The 19,649-nt window shown below is 38.8% G+C and overlaps 1 protein-coding gene across 5 annotated transcripts in view; it reads right to left on the bottom strand.

The window, feature by feature from the left end:
- TLR3 (toll like receptor 3) overlaps nt 1–19,649 on the bottom strand; it is a 36,627-nt gene that overhangs the window by 4,574 nt on the left and 12,404 nt on the right. Inside the window, exons 1-4 of one of the 5 annotated variants that reach the window (XM_043893777.1) lie at nt 14,035–14,372; nt 12,816–12,916; nt 11,382–11,833; nt 1,608–1,799 (exon numbers count right to left, since the gene is read on the bottom strand). In XM_043893777.1, coding sequence (XP_043749712.1) covers nt 1,608–1,799; nt 11,382–11,825 — 636 coding nt within the window. In that variant the 5' untranslated portion in view covers nt 11,826–11,833; nt 12,816–12,916; nt 14,035–14,372. Of the gene's footprint in view, nt 1–1,607; nt 1,800–11,381; nt 11,834–12,815; nt 12,917–14,034; nt 14,373–19,649 lie in introns of those variants that run through there. The other 4 variants (XM_043893776.1, XM_043893775.1, XM_043893773.1 and 1 more) reach the window with 4 other exon arrangements.

Genomic DNA, 19,649 nt, shown 5'->3' with positions numbered 1-19,649 from the left:
CCAGCATCAGGGTCTTTTAATTAATTAAGGGTCAGATTAATTAAGGTAAATCTATATGATAGGGTTATTTTGCTGTCACTAAAATTAAGTTTTTGAATAACTCTTAATGACATGGAGGATAATGACAGGATATTAATTTTAAAAGGCAGAATGCACTGTCATCAGCAACACAGCTGGGAAAAGTACATGCCCTGATCTAACACTTCTAGAAACCCAGCTCTGTCACCAGCCCATCACCTGAGATTCTGGGTAAGTTCCTTAACTTTTCCTCATCTCAATTTACTGTTGCATCATGTGGAATCTAGTTCCTTGACCAAAGATTGAATCTGGGCCCCTCGCATTGAGAGTGTTGCGTCTTAGCCACTGGATCACCGGGGGAAGTCCCTCAATGTACTCCTGTGTAAAACCATGATAAGCGTAAGTTAGCTACAGAACGGTATAAAATTAGGCTGTATTCCTTTGCTGATCACCTGAAACTATCGCAACATTGTTAATCAGCTATATCCCAACACAAAATAAAATTAAAAAAAAATAACTTGTCACAATGCCTGACACTTAAGTACTGTTATGAATGTCATCTGCTGTTGTTATTTCTTTTATTAGGTGGATAAAAGCTGGATACAAACATATCCAAATTCTAACACTGGTTGCCTTGGATTATGGGGTTTTGGATGATTTTTTTCTTCTCATTACTTAACATATTTTACATTTATTTATTTATATATTTCTACAATCGATGTTCTAAACCAAAAATTCTGTTCAAAATGAACATGAATAGCTTGCATAAGATATTTAATTATTATCTCATGATAATTTCATTCACAGTCTCTTTTTTTATCTGAAAATCAACATAGCTTTATAAAAATTTGATTTTGCTTAGAATTCCCGATACTCTTCTTCTTGGCTTGTAAAGGAATAAAATACAGACATACCTGTATGCAAAAATAGTTAGCAAATTGATGGTCATAGACCGAAAAAAGAGCAGATTAGCTTTACTCCGTTATAGGAAGATGTTTGTAAAAATATAATGCTAGTTATCATTTATCGAGAACTTCCTATATGCCAGAGACTGTGCTAAATTCTTTGCCACACAACCCTATGGGGAAGTGTAATTACTATATCCATTTTAGATCTAGGGAACTGGAGCAGACAGAACTTGAATCATTTGCCCGATTGCATAATTACTAACAGATAAAGCCCAGACAGGAAATCAGCTAACTCAATTCGAAAGTCTGTGCTCTTAACCATCATACTATTATTAACTTTTCCAGGGCTTCTGTACAATAGGTAGCATTATTTCCACTTTATAGGCAAGGAAACTAGACCCAGAGAAGTATGTAGGTTCCTCAAGGCCAAAGTTCTGGTCTGTAGTGGACCTTCCACTTCTTTTTGACAGCACAGCCCCAGATTCTGGATTCTAACAGCTACCAAACTCACTTTCTTGTGAGGCTGACGTCAATGGCCCGGAGCAGTATGTATGAAGGATTTCTGGAAACCATGACAAAGGTTATCATCCCTTTCTCATTTCTAGCTTTAGATTCTCATCCGTATGAGACAATTAGGGTCTGCCCACACTGAAAAGTACAACACAGGAATTTTTACCTTACCTCTTTGATTTGATTTGATGACAACTCTAATCTTTTTAAAGAAGAATTGCCAAGGAAATCAAGTTCTTCTGGTGTTAGTGAAGAAATTTTATTTTTTGATAATAGAAGCTCTTGAAGGTTTTCCAGTTGGAGCTGAGTTCCTAATTTAGTAGATGATAAGCCATTATGAGAGAGGTCTAATTTGATTAAATTCTGAGGAGAAAAAAAATGTGTATGTAAGTTATAGTCTTGGCACCAAAAATGGTTCTTCTAAATGTACATGAATCTTAGAAATAACTGGACAGCAAAATAGCACATCTCAATTTTTCTCTAGAAAACTGACTGTAGGAGTAGTAAGAAATTGTTGTGGTCCTTTAATGGACCGGAACCTGGAGGTCCGAAGTTGACGATAAGAAAGTGAAAGAGAGAAAGAAGCTAATATTCCTTGGGTTACGCAGAGAACCAATAAAGCCCTAGGACAGGACTTGTACCACTCACGGAGGCACAGGGCACCCTCTCGAGGAGGTCTTGAAAGCCCGGGCAGGAGAGTGAGCTCGGCAGGTTTCCACGCTTCAGAAAATTAGCCGGAGTGAGTGAGTGAGAGAGAGAGAGAGAGAGAGAGAGAGAGAGAGAGAGACCCAAGTCTCTGGTGGAGCCAAACCTACAGCAATCATTATCAAGGGAACAAAGGATTAACAATGGTCATAAGGTCAGGAGACAATCCATAGCTCAAGAGGATCTTGACTAAGCAGTTTTGTCCTAAGGAGAATGTTTACTGAAGGAGATCCATGTGTGTGTTTCATCCTATGACCTCAGTCCTGGGAGCAGCGTGCCGTTCCACTCGTTCCTGTTACCAGGAACTGATACGGAACAGAGGATTTATGAGAAATAGAAAACAGCACACAGGAATCCTGTTAAACGTTCCCTGACAAGAAATCCTGATTGTTACTGAAAACACCATTGCTACAAAGATGAATGTCTTAATTCAAAGAATTTACTTCTCTTCCAAAATATAAAGACAAGTTTTATTTGTCATGATGTAAAGAATATTCATAATAAGCATTTTACTTATTTATAATAAGCTTTCATTTATAATGTAGGAAATATTCATGTGGCTTATCAAACATATAGTCATGCATTAGTCTTGAATCTAAACAACAGAAAAAAAGTTGAAGAGACGGCATCTTAAGAGGCATGAAGAGAATGTTATTGGCCATGAAATTTTAAAAGGATTTTTATATTGAGAAATATTGGTGGTTGTGTAAATTTTGCATCCTGACTAGCACAGAATACTAATTTTTATCTGTTTTGTTTGTGCTTTGGGATGTTTTACCATTTTGTGCTACTTTTGAATATGTAAACTTCCACTCAGGCAAAACATAAGGAAAAGCTGATACATGTTAGGGCAAAGTCTTATGTAATGTCTACTAATAGCATAAGCCTTCAATTTATGTTTTAAAAATAAAAATAACATCTTGCCAGCAATTAACCAGATTTTGAGGTCTTTGGGTCCAAAGACATTTCATCCACGTCAACATCAGGCACAACAAGAAAGCATTTCAAATCCCCAGCTATCCAGTGAATCATTTTATAAATATATCTAAGCATATTAAATGTGTTCATTATTCTTGGTGTCTAAGGCCAAGGGATGCTCAGTTTTTTTGTTAGCCCACAAAATGAAGAAAACAAAGAGTTCTGAAAATAACTTTGATATAAAAAAGCACTTAATAATTGCCTCAGATTTAAAGATACTAGCGGGGGGAGGAGCTAAGATGGTGGAGGAATAGGATAGGGAGACCACTTTCTCCCCCACAAATTCATTTAAAGAACATTTGAACGCTGAGCAAACTCCACAAAACAACTTCTGATCACTGGCAGAGGACATCAGGCACCCAGAAAAGTAGCCCATTGTCTTTGAAAGGAGGTAGGACAAAATATAAAAGATAAAAAGAGAGACAAAAGAGTTAGGGATGGATATCCATCCTGGGAAGGGAGTCTTAATAGAGAAAGTTTCCAAACACCAGGCAACCCTCTCACCAGTGGGTCTGGGGGAAGTTTTCAAATCTTGGAGGGCAACCTAACTGGGAGGAAAAATACAGACCGGTCCATCCCCTGCCAGAGGCAGGGGGTAGGCGGGTGCCAGCCAGAGACGGAAAGGGGCAAACTCGGCCCCAGAGGGCATCCCTTACCAAACTGCAAACAGGCTTCCAGTTTCTAACCAAAGACTTCCTGAGATTCTGGATGGTTGACATCTGCCGGGAGGGTCGCAGCCAGAGATCAGCTCCCCAGAACAGACACAAGGCGCACCGGACCAGGCACACCCGGAAACTGAGGCTGGGACCGGGAGGGGAGAAGTCGCGCTGCACGTGAAGAGAGTGCGCTCATCAAGCTCCTGGTTGCCTGAGCTGCTCTGACGGGGAAGGCACAAAACGCAGGCCCAACCGAGTCTGCGCCTTTGCGGAGTACCCGAGAATCTGAACCTGAGCGGCTTAGACCTGGGAAGTGCATGCAACTCAGGGCCCACTCCTGTAGAGCAGCTGGGAGCCTGAGCAGTGTAGACAGGGAAAGCACACACACCGTGAGCGGGGGGGGGCAAACCCAGTGTGGCCGGAACACTGCGAGTGCTCCCCACACAGGCCAGTGACATTTGTCTGCAGCGCCCCTCCCTCCCCACAGCACGACTGAACAAGCGAACCTAAACAAGAGACCACCTCTGCCCACTTGTGTCAGGGCAGAAATTAGACACTGAAGAGACCTGCAAACAGAAGCCAAATAATCAAACGGAACCGCTTTAGAAGTGATAGGTGCAACAGACTAAAATCCCTGTAGTTAACACCAACTACACTGGAAGAGGCCTGTAGATATTGAGAAGTATAAGCTGGAACAAGGAACTATCTGAAACTGAACTGAACCCACACTGCCTGCAACAGCTCCAGAGAAATTCCTAGATATATTTTTACTATTATTTTTTTTTAATTAAAAAATTTTTTTTCTTCTTCTTTTTTAAGTCCTCTATTACTCCTTTAACTTTCATTTTTATAACCCACTATTACCTTGCAAGGAAAAAAAAAGGACCCTATTTTTTAAAGCAAACTTCATATATATTGCTCATACTTTTTGTGTTTTTGTTTTTTAATATTGTATTTTTAAGAGTCTAACCTCTACTCTATATTTTTAATCTTTGTTTTTTAGTATTTGATATCAATTTTGTACATTTAAGAATCCAATCTTCAGTACCCATTTTTACTCAGGAGTGTGATTACTGGCTTGATTACTCTCTCCCCCTTTTGACTCTCCTTTTTCTCCCCCAGGTCACCTCTATTTCCTCCCTCCGCCTTCTTTTCTCAACCCAATTCTGTGAATCTCTGTGGGTGTTCTGGGCTTCAGAGAACACTTAGGGAACAGAGTACTGCCTAGATCTGTCTCTCTCATCTTGATTCCCCATTTTTTCTCCTCCTGCTCATCTCTATCTCTTTCCTCCCTCTCCTCTTCTTCATGTAACTCTGTGAACCTCTTTGGGTGTCCCTCATAGTGGAGAATCTTTTCATCATTAACCTAGAAGTTTTATTATCAGTGCTGTATGGATGGAGACGTCTTGAGGCTACTGGAAGAATAAGACTGAAAACCAGAGGCAAAGGTTTAAGCCCAAAACCTGAGAACACTGGAGAACTCCTGAATCCAGGGAACATTAATTAATAAGAGATCATCCAAAAGCCTCCATACCTACACTGAAACCAACCACCACCCAAGAGCCAATAAGTTCCAGAACAAGACATAACACACAAATTCTTCAGCAATGCAGGAACATAGCCCTGAGCATCAATATATAGGCTGCCCAAAGTCACACAAAACCCATAGACATTTCAAATCTCACTACTGGACATTCCATTGCACTACAGAGAGAAGAAATCCAGCTCCACCCACCAGAACACTGACACAAGCTTCCCTAACCAGGAAACCTTGACAAGTCAATCGTCCAATCCTACCCACTGGGAGGAACTTCCACAATAAAGAGGAACCACAAACTACCAGAATACAGAAAGGGCACTCCAAACACAGCAATCTAAACAAGAAGAAAAGGCAGAGAAATACTCAGCAGGTAAAGGAACATGAAAAAGGCCCACCAAACCAAACAAAAGAGGAGGAGATAGGGAATCTTCCTGAAAAAGAATTTAGAATAATGATAATAAAAATGATCCAAAATCTTGAAAACAAAATGGAGCTACAGATAAATATCCTGGAGACAAGGATTGAGAAGATGCAAGAAATGTTTAACAAGGACCTAGAAGAAATAAAAAAGAGTCAATTAATAATGAATAATGCAATAAATGAGATAGAAAACACTCTGGAGGGAACCAACAGTAGAATAACGGAGGCAGAAGATAGGATAAGGGTGGCAGAAGATAGAATGGTGGAAATAAATGAAGCAGAGTGGAAAAATGAATAAAAAGAAATGAGGACAACTTCAGGGGCCTCTGGGACAATGTGAAATGCCCCAACATTTGAATCATAGGAGTCCCAGAAGAAGAAGACGAAAAGAAAGGCCATGAGAAAATACTCAAGGAGATAATAGTTGAAAACTTCCCTAAAATGGGGAAGGAAATAGTCACACAAGTCCAAGAAACCCAGAGAGTCCCAAACAGGATAAACCCAAGGCAAAACACCCCAAGACACATATTAATAAAATTAACAAAGATCAAACACAAAGAAAAAATATTAAAAGCAGCAAGGGAAAAACAACAAATAACACACAAGGGGATTCCCATAAGGATAACAGCTGATCTTTCAATAGAAACTCTTCAGGCCAGAAAGGAATGGCAGGACATACTTAAAGTAATGAAACAGAATAACCTACAGTCCAGATTACTGTACCCAGCAAGGATCTCATTCAGATATGAAGGAGAAATCAAAAGCTTTACAGACAAGCAAAAGTTGAGAGAATTCAGCACCACCAAACCAGCTCTTCAACAAATGCTAAAGGATTTTCTCTAGACAGGAAACACAGAAAGGTTGTATAAACGCAAACCCAAAACAACAAAGTAAATGGCAATGGGACCATACTTATCAATAATTACCTTAAATGTAAATGTGTTGAATGCCCCAACCAAAAGACAAAGACTGGCTGAATGGATACAAAAGCAAGACCCTTATATATGCTGTCTACAAGAGACCCACCTCAAAACAAGGGACACATACAGACTGAAAGTGAAGGGCTGGAAAAAAATATTTCACGCAAACAGTGACCAAAAGAAAGCAGGAGTTGCAATACTCATATCAGATAAAATAGACTTTAAAATAAAGGCTGTGAAAAGAGACAAAAAAGGACACTACATAATGATCAAAGGATCAATCCAAGAAGAAGATACAACAATTAAAAATATATATACACCCAACATAGGAGCACCGCAATATGTAAGGCAAATGCTAGCAAGTATGAAAGGGGAAATTAGCAATAGCACAATAATAGTGGGAGACTTTAATACCCTACTCACACATATGGACAGATCAACTAATCAGAAAATTAACAAGGAAACACAAACTTTAAATGACACAATGGACCAGCTAGACCTAATTGCTATCTATAGGACATTTCACCCCAAAACAATCAATTTCAACTTTTTCTCAAGTGCACATGGAACCTTCTCCAGAATATATCACATCCTGGGCCATAAGTCTAACTTTGGCAAATTCCAAAAAAACTGAAATCATTCCAGTCATCTTTTCTGACCACAATGCAGTAAGATATGTCTCAATTACAGGAAAAAAGCTATTAAAAATTCCAACATATGGAGGCTAAATAACACGCTTCTGAATAACCAACAAATCATAGAAGAAATAAAAAAAGAAATCAAAATACGCATAGAAATGAATGAAAATGAAAACACAGCAACCCAAAACCTATGGGACACTTTAAAAGCAGTGCTAAGGGGAAGGTTCACAGCAATACAGGCTTACCTCAAGAAACAATAAAAAAGTCAAATAAATAACCTAACTCTACACCTAAAGCAACTAGAGAAGGAAGAAATGAAGAACCCCAGGGTTAGTAGAAGGAAAGAAATCTTAAAAATTAGGGCAGAAATAAATGCAAAAGAAACAAAAGAGACCATAGCAAAAATCAATAAAACCAAAAGCTGGTTCTTTGAAAAGGTAAATAAAATTGACAAGCCATTAGCCAGACTCATCAAGAAACAAAGGGAGAAGAATCAAATCAACAAAATTAGAAATGAAAATGGAGAGATCACAGCAGACAACACAGAAATACAAAGGATCATAAGAGACTACTACCAGAAGCTCTATGCCAATAAAATGGACAAATTGGAAGAAATGGACAAATTCTTAGAGAAGTATAATTTTCCAAAATTGAACCAAGAAGAAATAGAAGATCTTAACAGACCCATCACAAGCATGGAAATTGAAACTGTATTCAGAAATCTTCCAGCAAACAAAAGCCCAGGACCAGATGGCTTCACAGCTGAATTCTACCAAAAATTTAGAGAAGAGGTAACACCTATCTTACTCAAATTCTTCCAGAAAATTGCAGAGGAAGGAAAATTTCCAAACTCATTCTATGAGGCCACCATCACCCTAATACCAAAACCAGACAAAGATGCCACAAAAAAAAAAAGAAAACTACAGGCCAATATCACTGATGAACATAGAAGCAAAAATCCTTAATAAAATTCTAGCAAACAGAATCCATCAACATATTAAAAAGATCATACATCATGACCAAGTGGGCTTTATCCCAGGAATGCAAGGATTCTTTAATATCTGCAAATCAATCAATGTAATACACCACATTAACAAATTGAAAGATAAAAACCATATGATTATCTCAAAAGATGCAGAAAATGCCTTTGACAAAATTCAGCATCCATTTATGATAAAAACTCTCCAGAAAGCAGGAATAGAAGGAACATACCTCAACATAATGTCATATATATGACAAACCCACAGCAAACATTATTCTCAATGGTGAAAAATCGAAAGCATTTCCCCTAACGTCAGGAACAAGGCAAGTGTGCCCACTCTCACCATACTATTCAACATAGTTTTGTAAGTTTTGGCCACAGCAATCAGAGCAGAAAAAGAAATAAAAGGAATCCAGATAGGAAAAGAAGAAGTAAAACTCTCACTGTTTGCAGATGACATGATACTCTACATAGAAAACTCTAAAGACACTACCAGAAAATTACTAGAGCTAATCAATGAATATAGTAAAGTTTCAGGCTATAAAATTAACACACAGAAATCCCTTGCATTCCTATACACTAACAATGAGAAAACAGAAAGAGAAATTAAGGAAACAATACCATTCACCATTGCAATGAAAAGAATAAAATACTTAGGAGTATATCTACCTAAAGAAACAAAAGACCTATATATAGAAAACTATAAAACACTGATGAAAGAAATCAGAGGACACAAATAGATGGAGAAATATACCCTGTTCATGGATTGGAAGAATCAATATAGTGAAAAATGAATATACTACCCAAAGCAATCTATAGATTCAATGCAATCCCTATCAAGGTACCAACGGTATTTTTCACAGAACTAGAACAAATAATTTCACAATTTGTATGGAAATACAAAAAACCTCGAATAGCCAAAGTAATCTTGAGAAAGAAGAATGGAACTGGAGGAATCAACCTGCCTGACTTCAGGCTCCACTACAAAGCCACAGTCATCAAGACAGTATGGTACTGGCACAAAGACAGAAATATAAATCAATGGAACAAAATAGAAAGCCAAGAGATAAATCCACGTACCTATGGACACCTTATCTTTGTCAAAGGAGGCAAGAATATACAATGGAGAAAAGACAACCTCTTTAGCAAGTGGTGCTGGGAAAACTGGTCAACCACTTGTAAAAGAATGAAACTAGAACACTTTCTAACACCATACACAAAAATAAACTCAAAATGGATTAAAGATCTAAATGTAAGAGCAGAAACTATAAAACTCCTAGAGGAGAACACAGGCAAAACACTCTCCGACATAAATCACAGCAAGATCCTCTATGACCCACCTCCCAGAATATTGGAAATAAAAGCAAAAATAAACAAGTGGGACCTAATTAAACTTAAAAGCTTTTGCACAACAAAGGAAACTATAATCAAGGTGAAAAGACAGCCTTCTGAATGGGAGAAAATAATAGCAAATGAAGCAACAAAGGACTAATCTCAAAAATATACAAGCAACTCCTGCAGCTCAATTCCAGAAAAATAAATGACCCAATCAAAAAATGGGCCAAAGATCTAAACAGACATTTCTCCAAAGAAGACCTACAGATGACTAACAAACACATGAAAAGATGCTCAACATCACTCATTATCAGAGAAATGCAAATCAAAACTACAATGAGGTACCATTACATGCCAGTCAGAATGGCTGCTACCCAAAAGTCTACAAGAAATAAATGCTGGAGAGGGTGTGGAGAAAAGGGAACCCTCTTACACTGTTGGTGGGAAAGCAAATTAGTACAGCCACTATGGAGAACAGTGTGGAGATTCCTTAAAAAACTGGAAATAGAACTGCCATATGACCCAGCAATCCCACTCCTGGGCATACACACTGAGGAAACCAGAACTGAAAGAGACACATGTACCCCAATGTTCATCACAGCACTGTTTATAATAGCCAGGACATGGAAGCAACCTAGATGCCCATCAGCAGATGAATGGATAAGAAAGCTGTGGTACATACACATGATGGAATATTACTCAGCCATTAAAAAGAATACATTTGAATCAGTTCTAATGAGATGGATGAAACTGGAGCCCATTATACAGAGTGAAATAAGCCAGAAAAAAAGAACACCAATACAGTATACTAACACATATATATGGAATTTAGAAAGATGGTAACGATAACCCTATATGCAAGACGAAAAAAGAGTCACAGATATATAGAACAGACTTTTGGACTCTATGGGAGAAGGTGAGTGTGGGATGATCTGAGAGAATAGCATTGAAACATGTATATTATCAATTGTGCAACAGATCACCAGTCCAGGTCTGATGCATGAGACAAGTGCTCAGGGCTGGGGCACTAGGATGACCCAGAGGGATGGGATGGGAAGGAAGGTGGGAGGGGGGTTCAGGATGGGGAATACATGTAAATCCATGGCTGATTCATATCAATGTATGGCAAAAAACCACTACAATATTGTAAAGTAATTAGCCTCCAACTAATATAAATAAACGAGAAAAAAAAAAGGAAAAAAAAATAAAGACACTAGCATACGTTTTGCATAGATCTACAATTCAAGTAAAGTGCTGACAAGAAAAAGGTGGTAGCCACTGGAAAAGCAATACTGTAGAAGATTTCATAAATCAAAAGGAGGTAATTTTTCACTGAACAATTTGCTTTATCATGCATCAGTTTGTAACTTTATTTAAATCAGATTTTGGACTCGACACTTTTCCATCACTGCAGGTACTAAATCAGCAGTACTGAGAGTTTATTTGCCTTTCATCATGGGATATTCTGATTCGTCTCTGGTCTCAACATCTTATATCTAAGTTCTGTTTCAAGTGGAAGGATGTGAGAGATGAGAGTTCTTTAAAATTAAGATTGAAACTGACTTAAGACAGTATTTGCTCTTTTGAAAATATTTCCAATCATAATGGTCATATCTGAGTGTGGGGTCCCCCTCTTCCCATTTATGTAGATCAGACTTCTCATTCTTCATCTTGATGGCTACAAAGTCTAATGATGCATAGATGACTTGAAAACAACATTTGATAATATATTTTTCACTTCTTACATGAAAATGTTCATTTTTCTTACCTTCAGGTTTTTAAAGGGATCATTTTTAATTTTCTGGATTGAGTTGGACATTAGATGGAGTTCAGTCAAATTCATGCAGAAAATAAAGGTTTTATCAGAAAGCTGGGATATCTCATTGTGCTGGAGGTTCAAAACTTCCAACCAAGGGAGACTTTGACACAGTTCTGGCTCCAGCTTTGAGATGGAGTTAAATCCCCCATCCAAGATAGTAAGTTGGCTGTATCTTGTAAAATTGGCAGGTGGCAATCTTCTGAGTTGATTATGGGTAAGATTCAACACAGTTATGTTTGTTGGGAGGTCATCAGGTATTTGAGTCAACTTCAGATGACTACAATCAGCTACTTCATGTCTAACAGTACATTTGTTGGCAGAAGAGGTACACAGTATCCAACAGGTCAACAGTCCCCCAAAAAAGTAGATATGATAAGGCAAAGGCCTGCTCATGATTTTGCCTTATGAAGAAAAACATAGAAATAATGGACAGCATTAATAACATGCACTTTCATATTCATTGGTTTATTCCTTGTAATAATATGCAACCAAACATGACTATGTGTCTTCTTGATACTCACAACATTTATGATAAACAAGTATGTTTTATACAAGCAATACATCAAGTGGATTGAATCAGCACAAAAAAGTCACAAATGGAACCCACAAACTCTCCCCCTTCCCTGGTGACTTAGGGGTGAAGAACCCGCCTGCAATGTGGGAGACTTGGGTTTGATCCCTGGGTCGGGAAGATCTCCTGGAGGAGGGCATGGCAACCCACTCCAGTATTCTTGCCTGGAGAATCCCATGGACAGAGGAGCCTGGTGGGCTACAGTCAATGGGGTCACAAAGAGGCGGACACACTGAGTGACTAAGCACAGCGCACGGCACAGTTGCAACCTTCCAAGGTAAACCTCTTGACAGCTTCTACTTTTAATTCTCATGGTCCCTTCCACAAACCTGAATAATATGCTTATGTTTCTACTTCTTTATTTCCAGACTTTAAGTAGTTTCTTCACACCCCCACCCTCAAATAGAGAACTTAATTATACTCTTTCCTCATCCTCTTCACATTTCTCCTTAGTTATTTTTTATTTCATTTAGTATATTGTTATATTTCTCACTTTAAAACCTATTCCTAAGACTCTTCTCCTAGTACCATAAGGGTAGGACCTCTATTTACCAGCTCATAGGCACAGTCCCCTAAATACACTCCCCTCCTTGTCTAGGTGACATTTACCACTTCCACAAGGGCTACAGCTAGAAATTAGAATTACCAAGAAGGATTAAGCCATTTATAAAACATGTAAGGACTGAAAGACATTCCCAGATCTGAAGATAACACTTCATCTGCTAGAAAAGATTCACCAAATGCCAGGCAGTGTGAGTGAAAAAGGAAAAATACACATATTCTTATGAAACTTCAGAATTGTGATCACTCACCAAAAATATCCTAAAACTCTCTAAGGAGAACATATGATCCACTACTTCCACAGGAAAGAGATCCTGATTGCTACAAAGCTTTTCACCAGCAACATAAGTCACTAGAAAACAATAGTGATAAGTTTTCAAAACATTCATGGGGAATAATTTTGAACCTCAAATTTCATGTCAGGCTGAACAATTAAAGGTAAGGGGAAAAAGCATTTTGAAACATGCACAGACTCAGTAAGTTTATAACTAAGCAACCTGCATAAAAGACTTTAATTCTAGAATGTACTTCAGTAAAATAAACAAAAACACAGCAAGAGAATGAGATGAGAGTGAAGAGCTGATGTTTCATGAGATGTAATAGAAACAAAGAAAGGCTGAAAGAGATGAAAAGTAAATTCACTGAGCCTTGCAATTTTGGAAAACTTAGGATTACACATTTCACTTTTCTAAGTGAAAGACAATAATGTTTGGGACATGGCATCTGGAGCCAGGCTGCTTAATCCTTATTTATAGTTTGGCTTGTACAGTTTGGTTTGTAAATTCACAACATTTCCCCCTAAATTTATGCAGACACACACTAACATGTAATCCTACTTGAAAATTTGGAGCCAGCTTCCCCAAACCAGTACTGCCTGAGGCTGATCAACCCACATCTACTCATTTCTGACCTTTCTACACTTCTGGACATTTTTCCATGTCTCATCTTCTTCCGTTTTCCTTTTTAGGCCAAAGAAAGCTATTTGCTTACTCCTAGGAAAGCCTGGATGTTTTCTCATAGTCAGATTTATTAAAGAATGTCAGCCCCTATCTCCTCTCCAGCCAAAAACACTGAGAAAAGGAGATAAGTTCTTTAAAGCTCAGAGGGCTTTGTACCTTTAAGAAAAGATGTGATTTTTTGTTTGTTTCTCTTAAGAAGGCAGTTGCAGAATGATTTCTATCACCTCCTCAGTGTGCTTTCCCACTATGGAACATCACAAAAAAACAGAATACCACACAAGATGTTTTCTCATGTTAATTAGAAATTATTGCTGTCACTTGTCCTCTGTGTTACCATATATTTCTCCCCACTTCTTCATCCTCTCCCCTTTCCTCTGTTCTCCTTGTTGAATGATTCTGACTCCATTTCAAGCACCAGATCAAATAAAGACCAAAGAATGTTAAAACCAACGTGATTCTAGCTTTATCCAACATGAGAGCTCCTATCCCAACAAGAATGTAAAAAACATACCTTCACTTACTGTGACAACAGCTGACCATTCCTTTTTTTTATTAGTCCAAATCCAGTTCGTTTTCATCTGGGGAGTGTGCTGCAATTTTGAAAGTGAAACTGAAGTTAAAAAAAAAAAAAAAAAGACAGCTTTTCTACTTGGCACATTCAAAAGAAAAACACCACAGTCTCAGAAGTGTTTTATATTGCTTCTTAGAAATGTCTTCTTTTTTCTTTTTCATGTACAGTCCCTTGGGTTTTATTAAAAGAGTCACAGACACTGTGACAGAGAACGTTGAAAGAATTAAGACTTCACCCTTTGATATGAGCAGAGCTAATACTCTAGAAGTTGATGAATATCTGACTCAGAGTGAATTCCTCTATTTTTTTTTTTTCTTCAAACTGAAGTCTGATGCATGGCTGTCAGAAATCTAGTAGAATGTGATTAGAGGAACAGAAAAAATCTCTCAGTCCCTAATTAAAGCTAAGTACTTTCACTTCTGTTATCTCACTTTATCTTTTCAGCAACCTTGTAAGGCAAATAATGTAGAAATTAACCTTTTGATCAAAGAGACCAAGTTTCACATGAGAGGAAAAGCTGGCTTTGGCAAAGCCACGAGCCAGTCCTAACTCATTCTGTTCTGCTTTACGTGATCAGACTCTGTTAGGGAACAAATAGACACATCCAGAGAAAATTCAGATTCACTATTTAGTTACCAATTAGCTTTACTGACTTCAACTAGTGTAAGGAATATGCTTGTCAAAAAAAAAGAACACTTTTTTTTCATTGTTAATGTAACATGGTATGGTTGTTATTATTTTTTAATTACTCAATTTTTTTAGAGAGTTGGGAAGTAAGTTTGCTTGGGGGTAAAATGAGAAATGCAGCCCGGGAGATAGCATTTTAGATAGCTCTGAGAAACTATTCAGAGGAGGCAAGAGGAGGAACAAAGATATATAGGAGTTTTCCAACCAAGCGCAAGTAGTCAGGAGTATCAATTAAATCATTAATTAAAGAAACCATCTAATTAAAGAAACCAGACTTCCAGGTTTCTCAGGACTTTCCTGGTGGCTCAGATGGTAAAGAATCTGCTCGCAGTGCAGGAGACCCCTGGGTTGGGACGATCCCCTGGAGAAGGAAATGGCAACCCACCCCAGTATTCTTGCCTGGAGAACTCCATGGGAGAGGAGCCTGGTGGGCTACACCCCATGGGGTCACAAGGAGTCAGACAGGACTGAGTGTCTAACACTTTTCAAGGAATTTAGCACCTTTTTATGTATAGGAAGATGCAAGAGTCTGGTTTCACTGAAATCATTCCTTTGATATACACCTTAGCTACCTGGGGCCAGTATCCTATGTTTTCACATCTTGAGTTTCCTCAGTGGCTACAGTCCGATGGCTGCTAAATGGCAGGTATTCTTTCCTTCTGTTCCCTCAGGGCTGATCAGCTCAGGTTGGAGGGCTGCAATTGCCGATAACTGTGACATCCTTGTTTACTGATATGGCAGGAAATTTTCCATTTCTCACTGTCATGTTATATAGTAAAATATAACAATCAGCAGGAACTGTGGAGATCATTGAATCCAACTTCCTTGTTTGAGAAAGGAGGAAAATGAAACACAGCAAGAAGAGAGCTTTACCTGAGGACATAATGCAAGCTGCTGCAACACTTTATACAAACGAGGGAAGAAAACCTGGAACAGGTGAAACCTGTCGCTATCTTGACTTGACTGCAGAAATGAGAGCAAGAAATACATTTGTTTCAGGTGCAAAATGCCCTTTCCTGGGCCCCAGCATTGGGCATACCACCTTGTGGTTACATTTTTCTGAGCCTCTGTTGTCACATCTATAATAGCATAAGCTATATAGCATAGGCTATATAGCATAAGCAGGTAACTGTCCTGAGTAAATGATTTATCCACTACATCTACGCATTGGGATGTGCAGTAAAACATTCCCAGTATTCAGAAGGTTTCTCCTCTGTGAGCCACCGAAGGCAGGACAGGATGTATTCGTGTGTGACTCTCCAGTCACTCTTCCATGGTCGGTTAACACTGCCGGCTCCAATGGACCAGGCTGCCCTTCAGTATTCAGACCCTTGAGTGGGCTCCACATTGACCCTGGATTTGACCATGTGACCAGCTTCGGCCAATGGGATATTAGTAAGCACGCAGCTAGCCAAGGCTGGATAAGCATTGGCACATGAGGACTTTCCCGCTTCCTTTCAGAACCCAGTGGCCATGCGGCGAGAAGCCCAGCCTAGCCTTGTGCAAGGTAACAGGGAGGAGAACCAACTGTCTGGCCGGTATCTCCAACGGAGCACCCAGAAGATGGCCATTGAGGATGCCACATTGGGAGCGGATTTTCCAACCCCAGTTGAGTCACTCCAGCTGATGCCCCAGAAGGCAGAGACGAGTTGTCCCCACAAGTCCTGCCCCAACAATTCCAGAAGAACAAACATAAACAATGTGATGTACTAAATTTAAAAAGTTTGGAGTGATGTGTTAGACATCACTACATAAAATTCCCTCCTTCCATAATCCAACACGCCCATCTCTTATGCCTTATAACTTCTTGTACATATCAGGCTTTCCATAATGTTGGCTGAACTAATGAATGGCTGCCCAGGATAATTTTTATGGTGAGCTCATAATACAATTATTAGTTTAGGCATAATACCACTTCCCATCGAGATATGAATAGCCCTCAATTCATGCTGGCTTCTAAAAACAACACAGGTTAGTTTCTCTCCAGTGTATGTTTCTTAATTATGCATTAACTTATTTATCTATTATGGCAGTAGGTGCTACAGTAAAAAACTTTATTTTTCCCTTTTTAAGGGAATTAAAACTGTGATATATGTCCATATGTGGGCTTGAAAGAACCAAAATAAACAAAACAGAAACAGACTCACAGATACAGTGAAGAAACTGGTGGTTATCAGAGAGGGTGGGCAGGAGAACAGATGAGGTACAAACTTCCAGCTACAGAATAAGTAAGTCACCAGTATATAATGGATAGGGAATAGAGACAATAATCTGAGAACAAGTTTGCATGGTGACAGATTATAACTTGACTTATTGTGATCAAAATGCATAAAGATACTGAATCACTATGTTGTATACCTGAAATTAATATAATATGTTAATGATGATTCCAAAACAAAATCTTCCCATCAGTTTATTATGTGATCAGTATATTATGGACCTAGATAAACAGTTAGGAGAAGGCAATGGCACCCCACTCCAGTACTCTTGCCTAGAAAATCCCAGGGATGGGGGAGCCTGATGGGCTGCCGTCTATGGGGTCACACAGAGTCGGTCACAACTGAAGCGACTTAGCAGCAGCAGCAGCAGCAGATAAACAGTTACATTTCCCTCAAAGCAGATGACAGTTTGAACTATGCTCACTGGTCTCCTTTCACAACCACTGTTCCGAAAGGACATTAATCCTGCTCTGAGTTGTCTGAAATTCCAGAAGGCATTTCTTTTTCTTTGTGAATTCTTTCTCTAAAGTACAGGCGCATGCGCATACTGGCCCTTGTGGGCCAGTGGTTAAGAGCCACCTTGCAATGCAGAGCACACCAGTTCAATCCCTGGTCCAGGAAGATCCCACATGCCGTGGGGCAAGTAAGCCCATGCACCACAACTACTGAGTGTAGAGCCTCTGCTCCGCCGCAAGAAAAGCCATCACAATGAGAAGCCCAAGCGCTGCAACTAGAGAGTAGCCCCGACTCATTGCAACTAAAGTCTGAGTGCAGCAATGAAGACCCTGTGCAGCCAAAAATAATAAAGCAAATAAAATGAATTAAAAACACAAAAATAATAAAGTGAAAGACGCAGTTCCTCTCGCCAGTGTCATTTCCATTTCTGCTTACTGAAGTGATGGTTTAAATTAAGTTTGTTGTTGGCCAGGCAACAAACTCAGCAAGAATTTGATGAGAGGAAGTAACACTGTGCCCCTCCTGTTGCTTTCATTCACGTCTACTAAGCAAGAGTGAACCTGAACTTCCCTTCCGAAAGAAAAAAGAACACACACGCAATATTTGACACACAGAGCATCTAACTTACTTTGAACTTTATTTTGTTATTTCTTGGTAATTTTACAGGGTGGTTGAAAGTGGTTAGAGCTTCACTCTCTTGTAAATCCAGGGAGGTGGGTTCGTGTGAATGGGTCTTGTGCTTCTTCACTGACAGTCTCAAGATATGGTGAAGGGCGCTTCAAACTCTTTGTTTTAAATTTGGTGTTCATTTAATTTAAAAAATAAAATCCCAGCTCCAGTGGTTAACACTGCTCACTTCCACTGCAGGGGCAATAGGTTCTATCCCTGGTTGGGGAATTAAGATCCTGCATACCATGTGGGGTAGCAAAATAAAATAAAATAAAATAAAATTCCACTTCACTATCATCCTACACTTTACTCATTTATTTTCAATGTGGACATTTTCTCAGTAATTATTATGAGTAAACTGGCCTTCTGGAATTGTTCTACAGAGTTATGATTAAATAAATAACCCTAGGGGTGCTACCTCTGTCTATATGAGGAACAGCTTAATTTCAAATCAAAATCTGCTGATAAGAGCATTTGTCCTTATTATTCTTACTTTTCCCCCTTTCTTTTGAACTGGAGTATAGTTGATATGTGATATTACATCATCCTACACTTTAAATGGACATGAATTTGAGCAAACTCCAGGAGATAGTGGAGGACAGAGGAGCCTGGTGTGCTGCAGTCCATGGGGTTGCAAACAGCCAGACACAACTTAGCAAGCTACAACAACAACCACACTTTAAATATCTAATTTAAATCTGAATGAATTGATGCCTACTGGGTTTCCAATGAATGGAGTTATAAATACTAGACAAAGCCATTAAACAATCACACTTAACACAAGAAAGTTCAAAGTATCAAAAGCAACTAATAATTTATTGGAATCTAATTGAAATGGTCATTGGTGAGAGCTGAATGCTCCGACAGGTTGATTTCCACTTTATAAAGCAAATTTTGAATTTGTTATTGTTTAGTCTTTTAAGTCGTGTCTGACTCCTTTGGGAATCCATGGACTGTAGCCCCCACCCCACCCCCACCCCCGCCCCCTGTCCCCTCGGCTCCTCTGCCCATGGCATTTCCCAGGCAAGATAAACGCAGAAAATTAAAGAGGTTGTCCAGTGTTGAAAGGATCGGTATTTGCTTTTGAACATGTTTCTTGTCTTTCCCCTAAGAGGAAGCTACACTGTATCTGGGATGATTTATAATAATATGAGAACTGGTCCTTAAAAAATGAGAAGTAAAAGCAGAAGAAAGGTGGGGGAAAGGGAGGTTTATTAGACGAAAGATTTGGAGAAAAAGTACAAAAACCTAATGCAACTCAGAAAGTTGTAATCTAGAGTCTACAGTCTGTATAAAATGTTAATCTTATTCTTTACCTAGAAATAGGCCTATATAAGAGTTAAATGTACATTTTAACATCACCAAAAGAAATCGTAATGTTTCTTTCCACTTAAACTACCTGTTATAAAGTGGTTGGACTGTGAAAGGCCCTCAAAGGAAGTGAGTGAATTCCTCAAGAAGAGGGCTGACCAACCCCTGATCAGGGTCTCAAACTGGGTCAAGAGAGCATTTTTTAAAAATCTC

Source organism: Cervus elaphus, chromosome 32 (assembly GCF_910594005.1).
Source record: "Cervus elaphus chromosome 32, mCerEla1.1, whole genome shotgun sequence".
Taxonomy (NCBI): domain Eukaryota; kingdom Metazoa; phylum Chordata; class Mammalia; order Artiodactyla; family Cervidae; genus Cervus; species Cervus elaphus.
Note: the sequence above shows the minus strand (reverse complement) of the source record. Positions and strands in the feature narration are given on the sequence as shown.